This window comes from Sinohyriopsis cumingii, chromosome 4 (genome assembly GCF_028554795.1).
Source record: "Sinohyriopsis cumingii isolate HCF-2022 chromosome 4, ASM2855479v2, whole genome shotgun sequence".
In the NCBI taxonomy this organism is placed as follows: Eukaryota; Metazoa; Mollusca; class Bivalvia; order Unionida; family Unionidae; genus Sinohyriopsis; species Sinohyriopsis cumingii.
This window is the reverse complement of record NC_142964.1, coordinates 111,789,536-111,816,039: the sequence shown is the minus strand read 5'-3', so window position 1 is coordinate 111,816,039 and position 26,504 is coordinate 111,789,536. Positions and strand designations below refer to the sequence as shown.

The following is a 26,504-nucleotide window of genomic DNA, read 5'->3' as shown; positions in this document are numbered from 1 at the left end:
GACGGCAATATATATTTTATATAGTACTAAAATATATGCGAATGAAAACAAATCTCATAATCCTGTTTTAGCGTTCTTGATCTTGAACATGGGGCTTTTCAACCTGTTATTTAATCAAAGGAATTTGATCAATTATGTTGTCACCTTTCTTTAATGCGTATGTAGATTCATAAAAAAACAGTCAAATTTTGACTGAAAAGGTCTATTGACCGATGACAAGAGTAGGTATTTGTATTTTGAAAGACAGGTTTCTTTCGTTACTTCAAAAATTGGTAGTTAAACGTAGATCTTTATCAATTAGTTTAATAACCACCAATCCTCTACCCTCTAAATAAAACTGAAAATGAGATAAAGGTAAAATCGAATAAAAGACCAAGAATTATACATTGTAAGTCAATGTTACGAATCGATGTCCAGAGTTTTAATGATATTTAAGTGCAGGTAAAGGTTATACAACATCCGTACCCTACCCCACCATCATGCCACGTATGCCTATTTTTTGTCCTGGTGAAATCTAAGCAATATTTTCCGTAGTGCTCTGCTTTACTGTTCTCCTCCCATTTCAACCACATTTGATAAGAGTTCTTTGTGAAGCACCTTGATACATTTTCTAAAACTGAGATGGTTTACTTTACAAAGGTTACTGTTTGTGTAAAATTTCAAAATTTCATATTATTAATGAATAAATGCGTCTGAAAATACTGAAAATGTTTAATATGGAACAAACAAACCAACAAACACTGAACTGACTAATAATACGTACGTGCACATTCATACGTTCGTGAATTGTTTCATTTGGAATGTCTGAAGTTACATCGTCAGTCATTCAAATAAACGACTTTTGAATAGACATGGCATATGGTTGCGGAAGACGGTGATAGGTTTTGCGCTTTGGTAATGGCGTAACAATTTTTTATTGTTATTGTGGTATGTGTCTGTTTCAAATATCGAAATGCTATGATCACGATCAATCGTGGTGTTCGTATTGTTCCAGATGTGGCGGATTCCGTCTGGAACGGACCATACTGGAATTGGATCCGTCGACAAATGTCTACCCCGATAACATCTGAAGAAGGTACTAAACCGTAATCTTGTGTACAATGAAAGGCTTTATATAACGTATTCCCACGTGATATGTGTATTTTTGAAGTATAACCGATTTTACCCGTAATTTCATTAAATAAAACAGCATACTCTCGTGTTAATGTACTCGTCCGCAAAATATTGTACTTTAGATATAAAATATATTTTAAAAGATAGGTAACGCAATATCTTCATTTCTGGAATGCGTATGTTGGTGGTTGGGAAGATATATAATAAAAGGATTCGGCATCTGCAATGGAAAACCTAGTATTTGTTGTTATTGGTGTTTTGTTGATATTGTTCTGGTGGTGGTGGTGGAGGTTATTTGTTTTACTACTACTGGTTGTGGTGCTGGAAATGGTGTAACGCTAGTGGTCACATACCTGTAAACACCTTGATAGACTTTCCTGTGGAAGTATGGATCGTAGTATTAAACGTAGCGTGTCGTTATGGACTCGTCATCACGTAAAAGCAGTGGAGAAACTGTAGTGATTCTGACTAAAGAAGAACTTTCAGTTCACATTAAAAATATCCCATCAATGTCCGATACATGCATGTTTGTCGAATTTTGAAACTCAGAGACGCTCTAACCCTCTGGAATAATTTTCAGCGCGTGAGTTAGATACACACTACTTGTGAATTATTCCATAGAGCACATGGCAGTGAACGCAGTAGCGGTACAGCAGTGTACTGTTTAATACGTACCTTCTGCGTCTTCTATTCCGGACGTCTTGAAGAGCACTTTCAATTTGTATTAAAACAACCCATTGATCTGGAATTAAACACGTCAATGCTACCGACAAGCAATTGATGAAGTCTGCCTTCTCAAATATCACTTATAATAGTTTCAAATAGGTTGATTTTGTTCGTGGTTGTTCCCTGAGACAATACACAAGTTATCGCTTCAATGGCGGTCTATTAAGCTAGCTTGATAGAAGAAACACAACCTAACTTATTTTACAAATTTATTCTACTATGTGTATTCTAAGGTTTAAGTTTGAATATCTAAACAAATACTAATTTTACACAAATTGACAAAGTGAAGTGTCCATTGTGTAAACAATTCTAAAATGTACGATACTTAACTAAGAGTTCATAAAAAAAGAAAAAATCTTTATACAAACCAAGGTCGAACGATCGTGCTACATTTAATCTACTCCTCCATCCTGACTATATTATAAAGATATCACAGGTGTTTGATATTGAGGACAAAATGACCTTTATGTATAATTAACAGAATAGATGGAAGATTGTACTCTATCTTTAGTCCCGTTTAGAGAAAATTTAGAAATATTTATGCTATGTAATTATAATGTAACTGGTAATCATAACATTTCCAACCTACGAGTTAAAAAAAAAATCTATATTATTTACCATAGGTATTAGAGACTTTTGCATACTTAGCCAAACTGTGCCCTCCACTGTCCTATTTGTAAAAAAAAAAAATATAAATTCTATCGTTCATCACTGTACGTAATATTTATCCATACGACATTTAGTCATCCAAGCAAACAGACAGACACAAGGACAAGCAATTAACTGTTTTACAAACATTTTTATTCATTCGGATGGTTTATCTACAAATAAGATACTGTGCAGTCTGTTTAATTCTGTAAAAAAAATCACCGTATTTCGATCGGTGTTGGAAATACACAACAATAACACCAACCCAAGTGAACGAATTCCAAAGACTACATCTATAGAGGGGCTGTACCAGTTGCCACACATAACTAGTTACCGCACAATGTTTGCGTATTATTTCTACTGCACATCAATGTTGTAAATACGTAGAGAAAAAAAGATTAACACCATTAAGGTAAAATTTTACGAATCCCATTAAGGCCAACCTGCATGATTAGAAGGAAAATGGAGAATACTTACAATGTAGTTTTTGTAATTAACCACAATATGTTTGCGAAAATGAGCAATAATTTACCAACATACGGAATACCTTTGCAGTATCAGCATACTAGATTGGAATATACGCAATAATATTAAAAATATTTTCAAACATATTGCTAATAATTGCAATTTAGTTAGGGATATACAGGGGCGTATTAACCATTAAACAGACTAAGCACGTGCTTAGGGCACCAGGGCCAAAGGGGGCACCACAAAGTTGAGAAAAGGGTGAAAAGAAAAAAACACGAATGAAGATTTGTACAAAAAATTGATAAAACTAGTGCAAATTGATCATAATGTTCTGTTTCTTGATCATGGTGCACCCTAGGGTTATCTTCCCAGGTGTACGTGGAAAGGAGGGGGGCACCAAGATTTGTCAGTGCTTAGGGCACCAGTGAGCCTTAATCCGCCCCTGGGGATATACGCAATAATATTGTAAATGTAAGCAATATCTTTCCAAACATACATACTAACTTAGCGAAAATTCGCCATATCTTTGCAAAAATCTTTGCAAATATTTATCCATCCATATAAACAGACAAACAAGACGAAGACACTTTTAAGTACATACATACATAAATGCAAATCTGCAAACCTAAAATGTACGGCTGACCATGTAAAATATTGCAAACATACTATTTACTAATTAAAATGGCAGCACTGGATTCTCTTTTGGAAGTATACGCCATGGTTTTGAAAATATTCGCAATATTATAGACGTCGCAAATGTTTTGCAAATATATGCTACGGTATTTCGAATATTCGAAAAGATATTTGTATTTTTTATTCTCAAGGTATTGCAAATACTCAGTATATTCACACAATTTTTTTTTCGAATATTCGCAGCATTGTTGCAAATATTTACAAAAGCACTGCAAATCCATTGAAATAAGCTGAAGGATTTTAACTTGGACCAGACAGATACACAATAGTTTGCCACAGACTTTCCAATATGTCAATCAGCCTTTTATATCATCTTCCTATCTGATTACCTGTGGCATATGTAAAAGCTATCAGCAAAAGCCTGGTGTTAGTAGTTCTATGACGTTAGTTATAGTGCGTTAAAATGCGGAAAATAGTTGCACAGCCTGGATTAAAATATTGGAAATACATAGTACCTTTCAGCCAAAACATGTCTGAAACAATTGCTTTGATTTTACTTAAAAATTCTGAAGGATTGGTTTTTGTTAGCTTATGTAATACATTATGCAAAGTATCGAGAATGTGTTTTGCATGTAAATGAGGTGTGAACGGGGCATGGAGAGAATCTCAGAAAGATTTTGGTCGATATGGGCATTTCATCATCTTTTCTCTTCTTTTTTTTTTTAAGACGAAGAAATTGCATATCTAATCTTAGTTTAAATGAAATTTCCGTGGTACATCCGTTTTCAGGGTTTACCGGCATAGCAGCACATTACTGACTATATAGTGTGCAACAAATATAGCTACCATTGTTATATTACTTGCATATTGCAATGGTGTTACTATAATGACTGATACTAAGGTGTTACTATTATGACTGACTGATACTAAGTTGTTACTATTATGATTGATACTAAGGTGTTAATATTATGACTGATACTAAGGTGTTACTATTATGACTGATACTAAGGTGTTAATAGTATGACTGATACTAAAGTGTTACTATTATGACTGATACTAAGGTGTTACTAGTATGACAGATACTAAGGTGATAATATCATGACTGATACTAAAGTGTTACTATTATGACTGATACTAAGGTGTTACTATTACGACTGACACTAAGGTCTTACTATTATGACTGATACTAAGGTGTTACTATTATGACTGATACTAAGGTGTTACTATTATGACTGATACTAAGTTTAGACGATTAAACTTAATAGAAATATAATATCGATGTTAACAGTCATACTTTCTGTACTGCATTATCTTGATCTGTCACTCAGTAGGTAAAAACCTCTAATTCAACATATGGCAATCACTAATTACTTCATCTGAGTTATTCCCCTACTGTACAAAGTACGTGTTTCTGCTATGCAAATTGCACAATTTAAAGAACACGTTTACGACATAATTTTCAGCTCACCTGCTCGTGAGAACATAATTCGTGTTCCGTTAATCATTATTTCCTTTTTATCAACTTTACAAGAACCAACCGATATACCGCACATCATATAAAACCAGATTATGTTATGTTGAGACTTACACTATGTGAATAAGATTTCATTATTTGTGAATATTGAAAATTTCATGAAAACTGCCGACGATATGACATTTGAATGCGAAAATGTTATATAGTAGTACTCGACATTGTTGCTGACATTAGCCCGACTGTTCGACAAACTTCCAACGCGATATTCGCATTCAACCGGACCTGACGCTTGTGGCCATGAAATCTTCACCACACACGAGTCTAGTACAGATCAAACGATTGTAACGCCACAAATGTGGCCTAGCAAAATTCTGGTAAAGTCGCTGATTTGTTGAAAATATGTATGTATAGATAATACAGGTTTTCGTTTCTAAACGCAAATATTTTAAATTGTCTAAATGTGGTACTAACTTACCGAGTGCGGTACATTTAAGGGCGCACACAGCCCCCTTCTGCACCAGTACATTCTCAAATGCAAATTAAAATATGTTTAAATTTCTTGCATGTGCACGAAATATAGCATATGAAACTAACGGAATAGATGGTGCAGTTTTCCCATAGAGGAATAAAAGCAAGAAAAATGAGCGACACCTATTGGCAACAATCACTTAAACAGACAATTACCTCCCTGTAGGGGGTAGATCCGTCGATTCTGGTTGAACGAGACTACCAGTGTCACGTGACCGTAAATAAGTTCTGTCTTGCATTTTTACTAGCGATCTTATTGGTCGGCCACTGTATTTGGAGTTAACTGATAAGGTGGTAAGTGAAGACCATCTCTGCTAAAGAGAAACTGGTAAAGTTAGGACCACATTTTATCAAGTGTTCAAAACAGGTAACGATAGAACCACATTTGATCAAAGGAAAATGGGCGCCTAAGGCCATGTTTGATACAGGGAAACTGGTAACGATATTGTTAAAGTTTCAACAAATTATGCATATCCTCCAACAACGATATTTGTCGTTTCTTTAATAAATAAATAAATAAATAAATAAATAAATAACGAGAAAGGATTCACTGGCCCATTGAATCAACGTTATTCACCAGTTTCTATACATTCGATATCAAATGAGTCCTTTTATTACATGACTAAACACATCGGTTTTCTTAAATCAACTGCGAAGGAAACTTACTTGTATGACTTTGCTTATTGCAGAGTGGTTACATAATTTTCACCACTGTATAACAAAACTGCGAAGCTCCCCAGATGGCGATGTTAAACAAGACCGCTCCTTCACTAACCATTTGTACTTTGGTCAGTATGGATCGGGTGAGGCAACTTAACATTCACCTTTACAAATTGGATTGGTCAGCCTGAATTAGAGGTGTAATAAGCGTTTCTTATTACTTTTGACGAAGCATGTCCATATTTTAACAATAGCAAGACTTCAATCTGCTGTAGTAGCGATTTTAGTGTATGAGGCCACTCACAACCCAGTCCAATTAGTCCGGACCATTTAGTCTAGTGTTATGTGCACCTGATTGTGACACAGTGATTTGATTCCACTTCGCGACAAACTCACTTTGTATCCCCTTCCGTTACATTTGGGGGAGCATCCAACTCTTGTTATCTGGTGACACGGATGAGAATGGGTTTCCGTCACTCGTGGTGCCGAATCTGTGTGACATTCGGGGACGAACTGCAAGGTGAGGAAAGCGGGAGTGTCGCGGTCTCGGAATCTGAGGTCACTTGCTAAGTAGTTTTGCTAGTCCGCACACTTTAGTCGAGTGGTATGTGCACCTGACTGTGAGACAGACACACTTAGTTTGATTCCCTGTCGCGACAAGTATACTTTGTACCCCCTCCCGTTACACTGTTACTTTTTTGCAAACCTTGATGAAATACAAGAACAAAACAAGAAATCGTTTTGCATGATTATTGCTGCAACCATTTCGAGGAAAGTTTGAAAATTGCCTGGGTTGGAGATTAAAGAACATTAGGTGGATCCATAAAACATCGTTTTTTAAAAATTATATAAAACTGTCACATAAAAATTATATTGCGCAATAAAACTGTTTTATATCAGCTGTAAATGTGGGCTAGATATTCTAAATTTCCATAATTTCACAGCACCCAACTTATCGCTTTTGTTGAAACAGAGTTGTTTCATTTATTGGTTTGCTTACAAGTACATCGATTCGAAAATTCCAAACAAATATACAATTACAGTCATGACGTCTTTCCATGTCAATGTTTTCTAAATTATTTCTTTGATGTTAGATAGTACCTGTATGAGCAAGTAGTGATTTAGATCGTTCGTTCACCGACAAATTTTGGACTAACCTTTAATCGGTCTACCAAAGACCTAAACGATATATTTGGACTAATCTGGAGAAAGAAGCAATGGAAAACAGGATTATCAATAGAATTCTGATTTGATTTAGTTTTAAATTATTTGATAATGGGCGGTGATTGTATGTTAGTTACACAATTTAAGTAAATGGCTACAGAATGTAAATCGAATATCACGATCTACAAAAGCAATTTCTTTTTAAATTCCTCATCCAGCTGTGTTTGTTTGCAAATCCAAGTGCTACGACTGGAAAAATAATTAGATCGGTCATAAATTTGTACAAATATCTGCCAGTCAAATAGCCTACCTACGTTGAAATCATATAAATGAATGGTATGCGACCACTTTACGCTGTAGAATTATTTTTCAATAGACATAAATACATGAATAGATCACTTTCAGTATACTGAGAGAGAGAGAGAGAGAGAGAGAGAGAGATGTCTTTCATTTGCTAAATATGCGAAGACTGTTGACGAGAAAACTTTGAAACAGGTACAAGCTGCTAATTTACTGTACCGTAAATGTACAGTATCACAGTATTTATACAGGTGCACAAGCAAAAATCATGGTGTAAGACAAACTTAAACTATAATCTGGTATGAAAATGTAGGCAACTTACCTTGCATGAAGTAGAAAAAAGCATTATAATTACTTCTCGTAGAATTGCGTATCCTTTATAATATTTGAACCTACAATCTCTATCGATTGGGTACGCAGGTCGAATCGATTTATCTAACAGGACTTTGTCAAGATAAAAAAGCAAAAAACTATCGATTTCCCAACTCTTTTCAAGAACAGCGCTTCAATACATTATGCTGTGTGCCTGGAGTGAAATTCAAGCCGATCATCGATCTATTGATTGGCACGTCTGATTGATAAATTGTGGTAAAGCTACGTGCAAACATTGTGCTTGATCGCGAGCAGGGAAGTCACTATTGATTTTGAAAAGTCAAATATCGAATACTAATAAGGCCACGTGGCTGCACTACTACTTATCGTAATTTATAGCAGTGATCCCTTTCCATGCGAATCGTGACCACAAAGTGTACATGTGGATAAACTCTCTCTCTCTCTCTCTCTCTCTCTCGTTTGGCGGACTCTTATTTCCTATCTATCTATCTATCTATCTATCTAAATTACTGATCATGACAAATTACGGTATAAAACGGTATCGGTAATAAGCATCTGACACAATGTGTCGTAAGCGCAATGGTTCTAGACATTAGAGAATGATTGGCTTTATAACGCTGATTTGTCCTTTGTTTTTTGTTTTTCTCTTTGTTTTCTTCATGCATGCACAAGATGAAGTGCGCATTTATACTTTCCCGATTCTCCTTTCAACAGAAAAAGAAAGAAAAATCATGCATAACGAATTTATATTTTTGAAGAAGGCATTCCTACATTAATCAGCAATAGTCTAAATTGGCTAGCTAACATCTCACAATTCACAATTCACTATAGCAGCAATTGTATAAGTCAATAACAGTAAATGTGTCGAGGCATAAAATTATCGTGCTGTTATATGCTTTCAAGAACCAGAGCGAAGTTTATCATAAAGATTTTAAACCTATTCTGGATTCGTAAAAAAAAAATACCATACATACTGATCTTAAAGAGAGAATAAGGTTGTTATTTTCATATTTGTTTGGATTATGATTTTCTATACAGTATGCACACAAAAAATAACTGTCATTTAATACATATCGGGGCTACTATTAGCCTGGTTTCCGTCCCTATGTAGCTTCTTCCCACATTTATTTATATGTTTTACTATCAAAGGGAACCAATCTAGGCTACTATTCCATTACATTACCAAGGTTACAAATCGCTATAGACTAGGCGCTTAATTTCAAGCACTGATTCCTCTCAAAGCGTTTTTATTTTTATTCTATTTGTAGCAAAATGGCCGACCCTGAACATCAACAACCACAACACAATCATCCCCATGGCATGGAATCATACGATTTAGGGGGTGAAAAAAACCTAGGAGCTTTAAGCCAAGAACAGCAAGAAAAACTGAACAAATTTAAGGTACTTGAAGAGCTCACTGATTTGTCTCTTTCTTCCCTTCCTCCTACTCCACTTCTCTGTCATAGAAAAGTTCTCTTCGCTACTGTACAGTACTTGAGCGATTTTACAAGTGTGTTCTTTCGTTCGGCTTCATCCTATATGCCATCATCAAAATAAAAACCATATTTTGCAGTACTGAGCTTATTATACATGTAAATAGCATTTTAAAAGTATTATCGAAGGTCATCTCTTCAAAAGGCTAAAAACGTTCATGGAGATTACTTAAGTATACAACCATGTCGGCCAATTCTGCTCGTCGGGCAATTCTGCGCAACGATACGTCATTTCTGTAAACATTGGATCACGTGTTATTTCGGGTCAAAAATCCATTTTTCATCAAGAAAGAACGATCGCTATTTAATTAAGAAAAGTGATATTCATAAAGTGTACAAAAATATCCGGCATTTCGACTCGAAATGCATATGAAAATGTGATTTCAAAATGTCAACATGAAGACCCACAGCATGACCTTCTTGAACCGGTAACCCAAAAAATTCGATTTACTATGTATCTTTTAGAATCACACAAATAAATACATTATATAAATGATATAAATGTATACCTTCAAACAATACTGCATTTTAATCCAAGTTTCCATTTTTGTTAGAAGTCATCCCACAAAATTGTCTGCTACCAATGTGTCAACTTGCCGCTACAATATAAAGTCTCAAGAAATTCACCCGCGTATAATCTGTTTCTAAATTCTTTGGTAGTTTTTCCCATTTGCAAGACGTTGTAAACACATTTTATCTTATTCATTGTTGTGTCTCTTTCACATAATAGATTATGTTTTTTATAAAATGTTGAACTTTACTAACTTTTTTACAAGATTGGTTTTCTTTGCTTAATATATATTGCCATTTATTGGCATTATTACAATGAATTTTGTAAAACTAGCTATAAACCTGACCTAATTACTTGACTGAAGTGCTGACAGAAACAGTCCAAAGTAATGCATTTCATTTCTATTGCCTGATTAATAAATATTACATCTTTTCATCGCGAGTCAGGAAAACACGAAGGTGGTATCCCCTGTGTCCAAAAGTAATACGATTTTGAACAAGATATTCTGGTGACAATTGCCTCTTTTCAGATGGTAAACATTGCTGTGTTTGATTTTCATCAATCTGTTGAATTAAATATGCATTTTGCTTCAATATTGCAGACGGAAACCTTAAGTGGGCAGAAATGCCTGACAGCATTGTATAATTTTCTGTCAAAATCTTGGTGGATATATATATATATATATGGTCTTCTTTGCTATGTAGTAACATACATTTAATTTCCAGCTTAAATCAGATGGCTGTGGGGAACAATTGATAAACAGATGTCATGTAGATTCTTGGTTATGCAAGTTGCATTACTTTGATATCTTGGTAATATTTTTTTTTTTTTACAATGGCATATATTTCTCCTGATGTTAGGAACATGATGTATATGCTGCACAAATTGTAAATCAATTTTAAATTGGATGCTACTTCAGTGGCTGTTATTTTTGCACCTGTACCTTCCAAGAATAGAAACTTATCTGAAAAAAATAAAAAAATGCATATGTTACCACAGGTGATTGGGGTGAGATGGGGCTGACATGAGGATTGTCATTGAGAATGATCACACCAACATAATCATGAAAGTACATGTCGACCACAGACTGTTTGAACAAAACCAGGTATTACAGCTAAAAGTAATAAATCATGTACAACAAAGTCTTTAAGTCAACACCTGTCAATTGCTTAAGCCAATATAAAACGACAACATTAACATCCTTCATATTTTGACTTATTTGCTACTATAGATTTGATCTCTTGCTTCTTGAAAAATATGGAAATCAAATATGTGATCTGATTCTTGCAAAATATCATTCAACATTATCAGATGACAAAATGGTTAACTGATTCATTACAGTGATATTGATTTTAAGAACATATAGATTTTATTTGAGAACACGTTTTGAAGAAAGTGAAATTCATGGGTACATTTTTATAATAATGAACTTGCCAGCAGTTCTGACATTTTCCGAAAAATAAAACTGGTGATGCATAAAGAGTAAATTATGATCATCTAGCATATATAAGATAAACATACAATAGGTGGGCACTGCAGAAAACTGCCAAAAATTTCAAATACCATGATACCAAAGAACCTATGATATCATAGGAAGCTAACATACTGGTAAAAACATAATCTTTCTCTTGATTGGAAAATGAAGTATTTGGAATAAAGGAGACAAAAAACCACAGGTAATTACATGTACTATTGTATGGTATTGTACCTGACCCAAGTCTTGTGGCAGACATTTTCTGTTGCTCAGTTTTCTATTAATGATCAAGAGATGTGAATTTATGAAAATTTAACCAGACAGTGCTAGTTTTAGATGGGAAAATTTTACCTGGGGTTGATCAAGGTTTAACACTGGTGGCACAAGGAAAAATGGATTTGTGTGGCAGTATGAGAAATTGATAAAACTCTTTGCTATGATCTGATCCTTCATCTTACAATGGAACAAAGAAAACTATTGTCAAGGACAAAAAGATGACTGAAGCTAAAATCTACTACCTAAGTAGAGTTCATTTTTTTTCAGGCTATTTGGCTGATGGTATAGTTATCAAGCCTATATCAGGTAAATTATATTACGTGTAGTATTGTTATGTATATTTGATTTAATTGTTTGTTTGTTAGATTTAATTTTTTTAATGACATTACGTGCTATTGTAATGTAACATTGTTTATTGGATTTGACATTGTCAAAAATTGATTTTAAAAAAAGATATTAATTTTATTTTCAAAGTAAACAACTAATATTTGAAACATTGTATTTAGTTGCTGACCTTCAAAGTCAGTGACAGTTTTTGTAAACAACTGTTTTTTAAAAATTCTTATCAGAGTAAGAATCATTAAGTTGAATCAAGGTCATACCTGGACTATATGACGTGAAGCAAATATCAATTCATAAACAAACTTCTATTTTTTCTAGAAAGATGAACTCTTGACCCCCATCCAGAAATCTGTTTTGCATTTTAGTCTTATAACTGATGTTTTGATAAGAATTCTATCAGTTGTGCTGTAACATCTGACACGTTAAGTTGTATTAAGTTGTGACCAGTTTGGGCTGAATTTTATTTTTCTTCAAATTGTTGAATTCAATTGATTGTTTTCCCTGGAAATACTAAAATGCTCTGATAATTCTTGGACAATGACATTCACTGGAATTTATATGGAATTCAAAAACTGGAATAATACTTTGTGTGGTTCAACAAGAGTCTGTTGACACATCAGTACAACACTGACTATTGCTGATGCCATTGCCTTCCATTTTAGATTTTCATTGGGATTTGAACTGTGATTCACTTTTCACTGCTCCGGTGGCCTAGTGGTTAGAACGTCTGCCTCGGATGTGGGAGGTAGTGGGTTCAATCCCCAACCGAGTCAAACCAAAGACTTACAAAAATGGTACTAACAGCTGCCTTGCTTGGCACTCAGCATTAAGAGGTTAGTGTTAGGACTGGTTGGCCTGGTGTCAGAATAATGTGACTGGGTGGGACATCATGTTACATGTCTGCGGCATGATGTCCCAGTGCTAGACATCACTATAAACTGCCACACTGCAGACATCGTAGCGATATGACTGAAAAATTGTTAAAGCTACGTTAAAAATTCAAATCATGTCACCTCACATGTGATTCACTTAGAACTTTTCATTGAAAGGACTTGTGTTTATTAATTCTTGGATTATTTTTGGATTTAATTTGTAAAACCGTTAAGTTCATTTTTCTCATTTTTCACTTTGTATTCTAGGGAAATAAATGATTTGTTATATTTTACAAATTTTGTTGTCTTCACTCTTTTTTGTTACTTATTTTAAAAGCATAGACTCGTAGCTCTATGTTTACACTAACTACAATTTTTCCACCATGACAGATCACATAAGATTTATGTGGTAATATTTTTTCAAATGAGTCTCTGCTATGCCATATTTGGATATTCCACAATATGTTAAATTCAATGCATACCATTATTTACTATGATCTGTTTATGTTTCCAAATAAAGCGGAATGTCCTATTATGGCACACAAAGAAGCAAGGTTGAAAATGGAAATAGTTACCAACTGAACTGATACGGTGGGCAATCCAAAAGAAAATATCGGACAGAAAAAGGAAACAATATTTTTAATGTATTTCTACAATGATATTCTGGTATTAAATAAGAAGACTATTTAAATTCTTTCAGTATATGTAAAGAACATATTCAAAATTTATGACAGTAGGCTGAAAATGCACTGGGTGTGAATAACAACTGGCTGCTCTGTTGATATTAGCACCAAGGAAACTCCATGCTCTATTTATTGTGCAACACCCTCTTCTAGTATTAAATGCATATTAGTGAGGAGATAACATTTATGACATGACGATTAAAGAGTATAAATTATTGATAGAAAAAACTTAAATGTTAGCTGAAGATTTAGAGATAAAAACTGTTTTATGAAGTAATTTCCATGATAATTTAGCTTACAAACCTTGCAACATTTTGGTCACCCCACCATGATTCATCTTTCTTTCTTTCAGTTTTGTAGAAAATATAGCAACCGTTTGAAAACTAATTACTACTTACTTGAATAAAATGACATTCTGAACATGTTTGCAGAATAAAAGGTCTCATTCTTTTACCATTTTAACCATCAAGCAAATAAAAGTCCAATGTACAATATATTACCATATTTATGAGGAAGACAAACTTGTCAGCTTATAATGACTAAGCAGAAATAATGACATTTCTGTCATTGGGTTTTCATCCGCTCAGTTATCAAGCTGATTATAAATCACAGATGTTCATGTGCAACATATTGAGAATGTCATTTTTTTAAGGTATTTACTGAGTGTTTACTGGTACCAGTAGGTTAAAATTTTCTCCAGGAAATGCTTGCAAGATTTAATAATGGTGGAGTCACCAAAACTTAACTTGTAAAGATTTAGGTCAGAAAGTATAATAATTTCCACAGGGAGTCAGTTTCATGCACAAGGTCATAAGAAAGAAGACTTTATATATTTGACAGAAGGAATGAGGGTGCATACATGAATGCTTTTCTGCATGAAGATAAATAGACCTATCACATGGGTCATATACAAACCAAACTCAAATTTCATAGAAATTTGTTTGCAAAATTATAAACATAGCCTTGAGTTCAAAGTTTCAAGGTCAAAAGATATAATAAAGTGCAGTGGCACCACACTGCATTGAAAAAGTAAATGAACAAGTGCTACACCACCAATTTCCCAAGTGTGATAGATATCTTGCACTGTCATTTGTAGACATATGGACGACATATAAGAGCTTTTGTAATCTATCACATGGTATGAAAATCATTTTGTAATAGTAGGCTTTTTGATATAAAAAAAGAATGTTTTTATAATAATAAACTTAATGAGATTCTTCATTTCTATATTTCTTTTTTTCTATTTTTCATTTCTATATTTCTTTATTTCTATTCTTCATTTCTATATTTCTATATTATTTAATGTTTCTACAGTATTTTATATGCACACTAAATCAAAATCTCTTTGATTTAGACTGGTGTTTACTTTTACAGTCACAGTTAGAAGACTTATTTCATTCAAGGAAAGTAATTAAAAACTAAACTTTAATTCACGCACAATCTCCAGCATCCGAATCTTTTTGTAGCTTCTTTTAAGATGAAATACATCCTTTGTGATTAATGATGTTGGAGAATAAATTAATGAAAGTTCCATTCATGTAAATATGGTACATTTGCACTAAAAAAAATTGTGCAGTGTAGAGTCTAAGTACATTGAAAGCTATTTAGAGGACACCTGAAGGTCAGTATCATGGCAAACGGAAAATGTAATTCATAATACTATACCCTTGTCTGGTGGAAAACATTGAAGTTTTTTAATGAAACTTTTGCCTAGGTTTATATCTTCATGAGACAATGTGTTACATGTCACAGATATAACCCTGCTGCATGGTCGAAGGCAAAACTCAATTATTTGACTTGTATCCTTGTATGCAGTAGAAATTTTTAACCGCAGAAGATATCTTAATGAAACTCTGCATAGGTATATATCTTTAGCAGAAAGTGTGTTGTATACCACCACCATGCTCAAGGTCAATGTCACGAAGGAGAAAATAGGAATCAGTGACCGCTATACATGTACAGGTATAACATCTGAACAAATGAAAATATGTGAAAGAAACTTTAGCCTGTTATTAATCATGATCTTATGTATTTGTAGTCGTACTTGTTTTAAGTTTCAAGATCAAGGTCGCAAAGGATAATGTTACTTAGTGGCCAATTGGTTTTTAACCCCTTACATGTTGTTTTGATAAAATGTTACCCAGGTCTACACCGTATCATATAATAAGCAAGTACATTGCTTAAATGTCAAGGTTATTAGTTGGAAATTAGGTCATAAGATGGGCATATCAAGCACTATTTGTTGTACTGTTGTTGTCCATTGTACAATATACAAAGGACATTGTACAAAATAGTAAAATGAAAGCCATTTTTTTTTCAATTTGTGTTAGTTCATGTCACGGTTTCCACTCTGAAGTTACAGGTTACATCGTCATAACTGGTTTTTGTCTACACTAGTCCTTCCCACAAACACTGATTATCAACAGCTGAAACTTTACTTGCCATTGGACTGTTGAAAATTTTAAAATGACTAAAATTACATATCCAACAGGAAATTTACTAGTTTTGGACTTTCAGATTACCAGTACTGCTTGTTTCAAGCCATATTTTGTTCATCTGCCCATAATCTCCTACAAAGTTGAATTTTTTTTATGAAGCTCCCTAATTCAACATTTTCCAAACAAAGAACTGCGTTATGTTATTATAGCTCAATGCTACACCGTTATGAAATAAGAACACAAGAAAGATGCAGGGTGAAAATTAAATCTATATATAGTTTTTAAAATTTTAAAACAAAAGAGAAAATATTTGTGGCTACACCACATGGCAGAACATGCACTTTCATTTTGTATAGTGTAAAATATACCCTATCTATATAACATTCCCTCGTTATAATGTTAATGGGAGCCATGGAGTATACCGCCATTTAATGAATGACACTCTAATTTGACTACAACATAATAAAATGGGATCTGTGACTGTACCCACCCTACCTTGTTATAATGAAGGACACTGTAATTTGACTACAGCATAACAAAATGGAATATATGACTTTTCCACTGTACCTTGTTATAATGAAGGACACTATATCGAGGACATGCTGTATCTATAATCCTTAAAACTGAAATTTCAGATACAGACACGAATGGCCAATGAGCGGTACTTGAGAGAACATCCAGAAGTTGAATGTCTTCTTGCAGGATTCCTAGGGTAAATTATTATATTTATCTACTGTATATTTTAAAAATAAATAATATATCAGCTCAATTGGTTGCACACCAAGAGGACTCAGTTGCTTGCATAAAAACCCTTGTAACTTAAATGTAGTGCATTAATATTACAATTTTGTATATTTCACTGGAATTCTGGCATTTATTCCAGTGACTATATTTGTATAATGTAGAGCCTTTCCCAGTAACCAGTGTGAACAATGTAACATCTGTATATATGGCACAGTCATGTGATTCAGGTAATATTCCAATATGGTGATAAATGTATTACATTTGAAGCATAGTTTCATTGGTACAAAGGTATGTGATATTATCAGTTAGAGAGTTAGCAATAAGACAAACACATTGTTATAGAAAGGCCTGTGATATTATCAGTGAGAGGATTAGCAATAAGACAAACACATTGTTATAGAAAGGCCTGTGATATTATCAGTGAGAGGATTAGCAATAAGACAAACACATTGTTATAGAAAGGCCCATGATATTATCAGTTAGAGGATTAGCAATAAGACAAACACATTGTTATAGAAAGGTCAATGATATTATCAGTTAGAGGATTAGCAATAAGACAAACACATTGTTATAGAAAGGCCTGTGATATTATCAGTGAGAGGATTAGCAATAAGACAAACACATTGTTATAGAAAGGCCCATGATATTATCAGTGAGAGGATTAGCAATAAGACAAACACATTGTTATAGAAAGGCCTGTGATATTATCAGTGAGAGGATTAGCAATAAGACAAACACATTGTTATAGAAAGGCCTGTGATATTATCAGCGAGAGGATTAGCAATAAGACAAACACATTGTTATAGAAAGGCCCATGATATTATCAGTGAGAGGATTAGCAATAAGACAAACACATTGTTATACTAGAAAGGCCTGTGATATTATCAGTGAGAGGATTAGCAATAAGACAAACACATTGTTATAGAAAGGCTGTGATATTATCAGTGAGAGGATTAGCAATAAGACAAATACATTGTGATAGAAGGCCTGTGATATTATCGGTGAGAGGATTAGAAATAAGACAAATACATTGTGATAGAAAGGCCTGTGATATTATCAGTGAGAGGATTAGCAATTAAACAAATACATTTTGGTCAGTGCCACAGAGATGGTGAAAAGTTTTACTTTGCAATATATATTTCAAAGCATTGTATTTAATATAGGCTATTATATTATTAAGATGGAATATCTGTACTTAAAACATGTTAAAGGACAATGGTTACTAACCTTAGACAGGATGAAGGAAAGATAGAAAGACATTTGAAGGAGCTGAGTAGAATTCCTACCTACTTACAGAAACAAAATTTATAATGGATAAAAAGAACCTTTTAATAATGAAAGATTCCTTTAATGAAGATATTAAATGTTTTGAAGTTACATGTAGCTTTCCTACTACATACAAACACATATACCTCTCATGAATATAGTCCCCCTTTGAAAAGACTACTTTCCTGTTACAGAGAGGGTGATGATATAAGAGGGGGAACACTATATGTTGTAGCCTGGAATACAGTAAAATACAGGGATAATGGGCACAGTTTTATAACCATTTTGGTAGGTTAAACAGTGTTAGTGTGAAGGCTAAACAAAATGATCTTTGTATTTTAATGTAGCAATTGTTGTAGCACAATATAAACAATGGGTGACATAAAGGAATCTTGGACAGGAATATTTGTGAGTAGTTATCTTGCATCTTTGCTAACCATGATTCTGTTACATTAACCAGTAGTTAACATACCAGAATCCTGGCTAGCATGGATGAGTTATCTTGTAAAAACCAACATTTTGTAATAGTCATATTTGTTGTTATTGGGATTAATTGTAATAATTAACTTCCAACAAACAGAGTTGGTGAAAGCAGACAGTTAAATGAAGTTTAAAATTTGATGAAACATTCAGATTTTGTACATTTTATCATCTTCATCTCTTCATCGAGATTTGTACAAAAAGATGATCATACAAATTATCAAAATAAGAAATATGCTTGAATTTATCATATAGCTTATTCTTTGTACAATGGGGTAGACAATTCTTAATCTTAGTCTTAGAAACCAATTTCACTTGCATTACCTCCCCTAGTATACAAATTCAGATCATCAAAATGCATTCTACCATAAAAACTTAGATAAGGGCAAAAACTTCATGGATGAATCCACTGTTTAGCCCTTGATATATCTCTTTCTATGTGATTACTGCAAATGCAGTTTGTGAGGAATTGCTAGAACCAATTCAGTTGATAATACAAAATTAGTCATTCTGTCTTTGAAACTTTATTTCTGTTATAGTGAGAAATTCATGTACATATATGACAAAGAAAAGAAAAGAACACAAAAATAACATATAAACAGTGTACAAATATGCAAAGGTTAGCTTAAAAAAATACAATATCCAGTATAGAATATACAAAAAACACACTCAAAAGGGAATAAATAATTGCATATTAGTGACTGTTAGAGAATGAAGTAAAATATAAACAGCTGCTAATGCACAGGTGTATGAACAAGGATAATCTTCATTTTGATCATTTGTTTAATGTATCTATGATTTAGATAATCTTAAGTATGTATATACTTGTTTAAAAGTTGAGTCCATTTTCAAATAACATAAACCCTAATCTGCTATTGCATAATGGTCTATGTTGTTTGTTTTACTGATTAATCCTAACAGGCAGCATAGACTCAGACCTGCCAGTGCATAATGTGCCAGCAGATCTGGGTCCATGCATTTTGATCCTTCTTATATGTGAGTTTATATTAGTTTCATGTTGTAAAGGAAGCCCATGACTAACTCAAAATGTTTAGAGCAGTGACCTCTCCTCACCAGGATATGACCTATACCAAAAAGTTCTCTGTGATACCGGACAGTATACACTATTACTGTTATATTTAAGGTAAGAGAAAATATGCTGTCATTATCAGAATAGTTAATTGAATTAATCTAATGCAAGTTGAATTTTGTTTATGGGATTATAGGTAATCCCATGTAGTTCCAGCAGCTGGGACTCATCACTACTTTGTGTGAATTCTGTGTGGAGGGCTAGACAAAACATGGCTATGTAAAGACAAATTCTGTTTATATGTGATTGCAGAGAGATTTTCTTTCACTAATATATCTTGCAAATTTCTCACCTGTCAAGGAAAAACAAGTGCAATTATCTATGCCTGTGATATGTCACAGTGTGAGGACATATCTAAGTAAGGACAAATATATGTGAGCACAATATCTAACAGTCTGAGGACAGATCTCTGTGTGAGCACATATCTAACAGTCTGAGGACAAATCAGTGTGATGACATAATAAACAGTCTGAGGACAAATCTCAGTGTAAGCACATATCTAACAGTCTGAGGACAAATCTCTGTGAGCACATATCTGACAGTCTGAGGACAAATCTGTGTGATGACATAATAAACAGTCTGAGGACAAATCTCAGTGTAAACACATATCTAACAGTCTGAGGACAAATCTGTGTGATGACATAATAAACAGTCTGAGGACAAATCTCAGTGTAAGCACATATCTAACAGTCTGAGGACAAATCTGTGTGATGACATAATAAACAGTCTGAGGACAAATCTCAGTGTAAGCACATATCTAACAGTCTGAGGACAAATCTGTGTGATGACATAATAAACAGTCTGAGGACAAATCTCAGTGTAAGCACATATCTAACAGTCTGAGGACAAATCTCTGTGAGCACATATCTGACAGGCTGAGGACAAATCTCTGTGTGAAGTCATAGCTAAGTGAGGACAAATATCAGTTTGAGGACATATTTAAGTGTTGAGAAACCTCACACAGTTTTGGATCAGCTAACAGTCTCCCTCATGGTGACATTGTGAATCAAAATACCCAACTTTGCATGTGTTTTCATAATAAGTAGCATATACATGAAGTAGCAGTGACCATTTTACTATGTTAAAGTACATATTCAAAACAATCTACCATTTATTAACATATGGTAGAAGTGAAACCAAAGGATAATTTGTTTGCTTTTCAGATCAATGCACATCAATAACTAAAGGCAAAGTTGCAATTTTATAGAAAGAATCATAGGCATAAATAAGGGGGAAAACCCCAGCTGAGTGTACATTCTTCTAGTGCATAATTTATTTATTTATTGCAGTTACTAAAATTAATATGAAATTTGCTGTGGTTTCTCATTCCTCATATATAATTTCAGAGACGTATTAAGAAGAAGACCAGAAAATATACGAGACTTTGCTGCAGGTAATTTAAACTCCTTCAGATGTATGCATTTATTCCACTCATCTGCACATCTCAGACACCAGAATGGTTCTGAGAACTCATATAAGGCTTTTCTTGAAATTTGGTTCAGTCATGTAAAGAGTCAAGCTTCTTTACTCTCATGCAGGCACAAATTATTATTGTAAAACAGAATTTCATGCAAGCTGTTTTTTTTTGTTTTACATTTAAGTTTTGGATCCAATGATCTAACTTGAGTTATTATCTTGCCAACACAACCTATAGCACTCCCATAAGGCTGTGTAAGACCATTCATTACAACATGGTTCCTGTTTCTATGACAAGTATTGTGATTGATCCCAATTCATTCAGTGCTGAGTAAAATTATAAGTATCATATACTTCATTATAAAACAGTCTCACTGTAAGGTGGTATACTCTATGACTCCTATGTGAATCAGGTTTACTGTCCATGACCAGTTGCTAACATTTGTTAATGTACATATGGTTTTTGCTGTATATATATAGCATACTAGCTGCTTGTCATTTCTGATCAATAAATTTAGAAAAATTTGAGATCAAATGTGCTTAGTAATACAAAAAAATTTCATCCACATTTAAAAGAGTTATTTGCCCCTGCTTAAAAATGTTTGTGCCAAAGTAAAAGAAACCCATTTATTTGACTCTGCTCAGTAATATCAGAGCTGGCTTGAGCTTTGTTGATATTCAGTTCATTACACTGTTTAATTTTAATAATATCTAGGTAAATCTTTTCAATAAATTTTAACATACTTGTAATAAGGTCAATGCCTCTTTTTATTCAGACATTACTACTGTGATTTGTGCTATGCAGGGATATTCATTACCTTTAGTAATTGTGTGGGTTCTTTTCTAAATTGATCTGCTTGATTAAACACTGATGATGATGACAAATCTCTGTCTGTGCAGTTTGCATTAGGACTTGACTTGTAATCGAGTATACTCAGTATAGTACAGTGGTACCTCGGGTTACGAACTTAATTCGTTCCAGAACTCGTTTCGTAACCCGAAACGTTCATAACCCGAAACATTGAAATCAATGAAATAGAGACAATCCATTTCAAGATGAAAGAATCATTCTTTTTTATTAACATCCGGTCGTTTACGTGACAAAACGCAAAGAATACGTGTACTTCACGTATTAAATAAAGAGAAAGAAAACAACCAAATAAATTAAATGTAAAATAAAGAAAGATTTAGTCCATCTTTCTTACCAAGAAAACGATCATGGGAAATTTGTCACTTTGTTTGCTATTCTGAATCATTAGTTTCAGGAGTTTCTTGTCGCTGTTTCTTGGCAGCCAACTGGAAATCTTTCTGTACCACTACCGTTCTTCGAACTCATAATTGATGGGGTTAACAAGGAAAATAATGAAAGAGATAAACTGAACACAGTGCCACTGCTAAGAAATCTTTTACTGCTGTGTAGTAAGGCCAATGAAAGCGAGGCTGTGCACGTGTGCAAAACTAGGCTACTAGGCTAGCGCTAAGCGATGTTAGTACTGCGTGGCCTTCGTTTGTACTGTACACGATCGTTTGTCTCCAATGTTAAACCTTGCTCTCTCTCTCTCTCGCCTTCATTCATAACCCGAGGCACTGTTTGTTACCCGAGACAAAAATTTTTCGAAGTTGTTGTTCGTAACCTGAATTGTTCGTGACCTGAGGCGTTCGTAACCCGAGGTACCACTGTATTAATCTATACCAGGAGTCTCAAACTCAAACCACCGCATGAGGGCATTTTCGATGGTCCAACCTTTTTTATCTCTCATAACACCTTATGATGCAAATCATTTTGTGGGCCACAGGATACTGCTTGGTGGGCTGCATGTGGCCCATGGGCCACGTGTTTGAGACCCCTGGTCTATACCTTGTGGAACATTATTATGATCATGTCTCACAAGGTGTGCAGAGCTAATTTTCTTGCAGTTTTATTATCTGAAAGAGACTTGAGAGGTAAAACCAGTACTTTGAAGTAAGCTTGTGTATGTTGCATTTTCTTTTACAGAGTATTTCACCGACTCGGAATTGCCAAAGGTTGTTGAGAGACAGTTGGAGGACAGACAAACTCACATGAAACAGAACCGCATCCTACAGAAGATATAACACGACAAAGACTAGTCCATTTTCAGCTTAGTCTTCATTTTGGTTTATAAAACATTACCCCATGTAGCATCAAAAGGGACAAACTTTTTTGTATTTAAATGGGGACATTTTACGAAATCTTGGATTATTTTGCAAATTCATTTATTTTCAGGGGTGTATACTTTTGTGGTTTTTTTAAATAATTACATTTTTATTGCCACTTAAATTTGAGGCAATATTTCTAATGGGGAAAGTCTTCATGTGAGGAAGGATGTTATATTGTTTTCATAAGGTGGAGTATCTCCTAATGTCTTCATAGATCAATTGTTATCCATTTGGTCTCTGAGTTCATGGTGTGTAGTGACCACTAAATCCAAAGAAACCTGCTCAACAGGAGACTATATATTGGCATTTTTATCTGTTTCTGTTGAAAAAAAATCCAGTTTGTAGATCATTTGTACCAACCATCAATTTTAGAAGTTTGCAATATAATGACTGCTATTTTAAATTGTATCCATACTAAGAATAATTCCGTTCTGCAAAAGGTTTTGGTTGTATGAAGATTTTTCTTGGATTATGGCACAAAAATGGAAGCCAGTTTGGAGATCAAATTCTGACTGTACAGGTTGTCCCAATTCTGACTGTAGGGGTTGTCCCAAGAACATGTCATAGCACATGTGTTACAACCTGAACACCCCATTGCTTATCAGTTTATCCAACTTGCATGTGATCCATCATGATGATTTTTCTTGTAGTCTATCAGACACATATTGTAACCCTACCATGGCAAGCTTTTCCAACTTATGTCTTTGTGAATAGATTGTATCGCCTATGCTTATTACTAAAATATAAAAAATGAATATAAATTATTGAAAATAAACACTCACATTGGATGTTTTACCATCAACTAAAGTACCTAATGAATAAAAGTGAAATAATAGTGTTACATGTAACCACATAGAAACACAGGATGTGGTCACACTAGGAACCACACAGAAGCACAGCATGTGGTTACCAGTTTTACATGTAACCACATAGAAACAACATGTGCTTACCCATGTAATTACAAAAACAGCATGCGATCACAGCTTAACATGAAACCACACAAACTTATGAGGTTACTTACCATCTAACCACTGAAACACAGCATGTAGTCACCAGTTGCCATACAAACACTGCATTTGGACACCATGTAACCACACACAGAGATGTGGTTACCATTTAATCACACAGAAACACAGCATGTTGTCACTAGTTTTATATGGAACCACACAATGAACAGGATAGTCTTGTGGCCACACAGAACAGCATGTGGTTACCATGTAACTACATAGAACAGCACATGAGGAAACATGGCATATAGTCACAAGATTTGCATGCAGCCACACAAACATGGCGTGTAGTCACCAGTTTTACACATAATCATGCAAATAGAGCACACAGAAGTACATGGTAGAACACAGTATGTAGTCAGCAGTTTTACATGTAACCAAACAGAAACAGCATGTGGTCACCAGTTTATTTTTACCGATCTGCAAATGTAAGCTAAACTATCAAAATCCATTTAAAGTTATTTCAGAAGTAAGCAACCTTTATGTAAAAAATGTTTTCCTTGTAATTTTGGTTTCTTTGTTTGGTTAAAGAAATAATGTCATGGACTTTTTTAGGGTTGTTCCATAAAAAAATACATGGGACCCAGGGAAGGCAGTTTTAAAGTGGGGTACTCACGCATAGATGCAATTTAATTTTTTTAAATCATTTTAATATGAACTCTGTGAAATCCAAGTACCCTGGCATATATTTAAAAAAAACTGCCTTCCCTGAGCACCATGTAGGTTTAAATGGAACAGCCCTTAGCTCTACAATATATTGTAACGTACCATTAATGTAATTGTGTATTTTCACAGAATCCAGTTGTTGTATTGTTCTTGTAGAATTTATGAAAGTAAAATTAATTTAGTTTGAATCTTCTGCATTGAAATTAGGATATTGTGATGATTTTTCTTATGAAATCCTTTTATGATCATTACCGGCATTTTCGTTTCATCGTATCTATTTGTTCTGTGTTTTTTTTAAATCGGTCAAATTGTATTATATGTAAATCTAATTTTAGGTTATGGCTGTCACCTTTTATGAATGTAAGCCGAGCTCGTTACAGAATTTCAACCTTATTAGCAAGCTGTTGAGAGCAAAAAAGGGGATTTTTGTATTTAAAAAGTTTATTACTAATCATAATCTCAGTTAAAGTTAATGATACTTTATTCCAAAAAAATCTGCATTTTGTAATCTGTTCATACAATATAATTATAATGATAAAAATGTTGCTTATATTTCAGAAAATATGAAATTGCTAAAGATATCATTCTCCAATTCAATAATTTTCTTTTTTACCTTTATTCAGCTTTTCACTTAGTTGATAGGAAATATAATACAGGCATGCTCTGGGTTTTTATTAAAAGCAGTTATTATGTTCTTCATATAATAGAAAAATAAAAATCCCCCAAAATATTTGTTACTTTTTATCATATATACACTTGGTCATAAAAATCTTAATGGTCCATTAATGAAACTATCAATGTATGATGTTGCATTCATTGAACTTAAATTTCCCATACCTACCCAAGCTTGATATTGTCATGCCCAGTCTATTCACCATACCTGGCAGGCGACAACTTGACTGGGAAATGCGGTGATTAGTCAAAAAGTCAAAGTGTATTTACCAGTTTTGAATTTCCATGGATGGCAAAATAATGTTGCAAGTCAGCAAGTTGATTGACAGTTTTATGCCAATATGAAGAATGCGATGTCATGGGAAATTTAAGTACTACATGAAGTCCCACATCAGTACTAATGTTATCAGTAGACTGTTCAAGCTTCTATTGCACTGAGTGTATCTATTAAATTTAGTAAATTAAAGTTATGCATTCTTTACTTACGCTTCCCTTTCTATATGAATGTCTTGAAATATTTATATATATATATATATATTATGATTAAAGGTTGTTAGTAGTAAACGTGTCTCAGACTGTACTCTCTGCTACATCCTTTTTCTGCCTGATCTGCATTACATTTTTTTTTCAGTGTGAAAAGAACTTATGGTATTCTGAATTAAATCTCAAATAATGCTAGAATTACTAACACAAGTCCTAATGGCTAAAGTTTTGAATAAACTTTAAAGGTATTCCAAATAATTTCCAATGTTGAAGGTGTTCAGGTGCCTGTAGTGGACAGTAGTTTCTGTTGTGCTAATGTACCCATGAATGAACTGAACTGCAATGATGTGCCAACAGTTCTTTGTT

At 33.9% G+C, this 26,504-nt stretch overlaps 2 protein-coding genes across 6 annotated transcripts in view; one reads left to right on the top strand and one right to left on the bottom strand.

Moving 5' to 3' along the window:
* LOC149801896 (uncharacterized) overlaps positions 1-8,196 on the bottom strand; it is a 51,102-nt gene extending 42,906 nt beyond the window's left edge. For 2 of the 5 annotated variants that reach the window (XM_089956283.1, XM_089956282.1), the window contains exon 1: positions 8,037-8,196. The gene's annotated coding sequence lies outside the window, so the exon portion shown is untranslated. Of the gene's footprint in view, positions 1-1,466; positions 1,805-8,036 lie in introns of those variants that run through there. The other 3 variants (XM_089956279.1, XM_089956280.1, XM_089956281.1) reach the window with 3 other exon arrangements.
* A 1,094-nt stretch (positions 8,197-9,290) lies between these two features.
* On the top strand, positions 9,291-26,136 carry LOC149801895 (RIIa domain-containing protein 1-like). The gene is made up of 4 exons (XM_089956277.1): positions 9,291-9,448; positions 16,772-16,848; positions 21,063-21,109; positions 23,129-26,136. The coding sequence occupies exons 1-4, from the start codon at positions 9,320-9,322 to the stop codon at positions 23,224-23,226; spliced, it is 351 nt and encodes a 116-aa protein (XP_089812403.1). The 5' UTR covers positions 9,291-9,319; the 3' UTR covers positions 23,227-26,136.
* Positions 26,137-26,504: the final 368 nt, after the last annotated feature.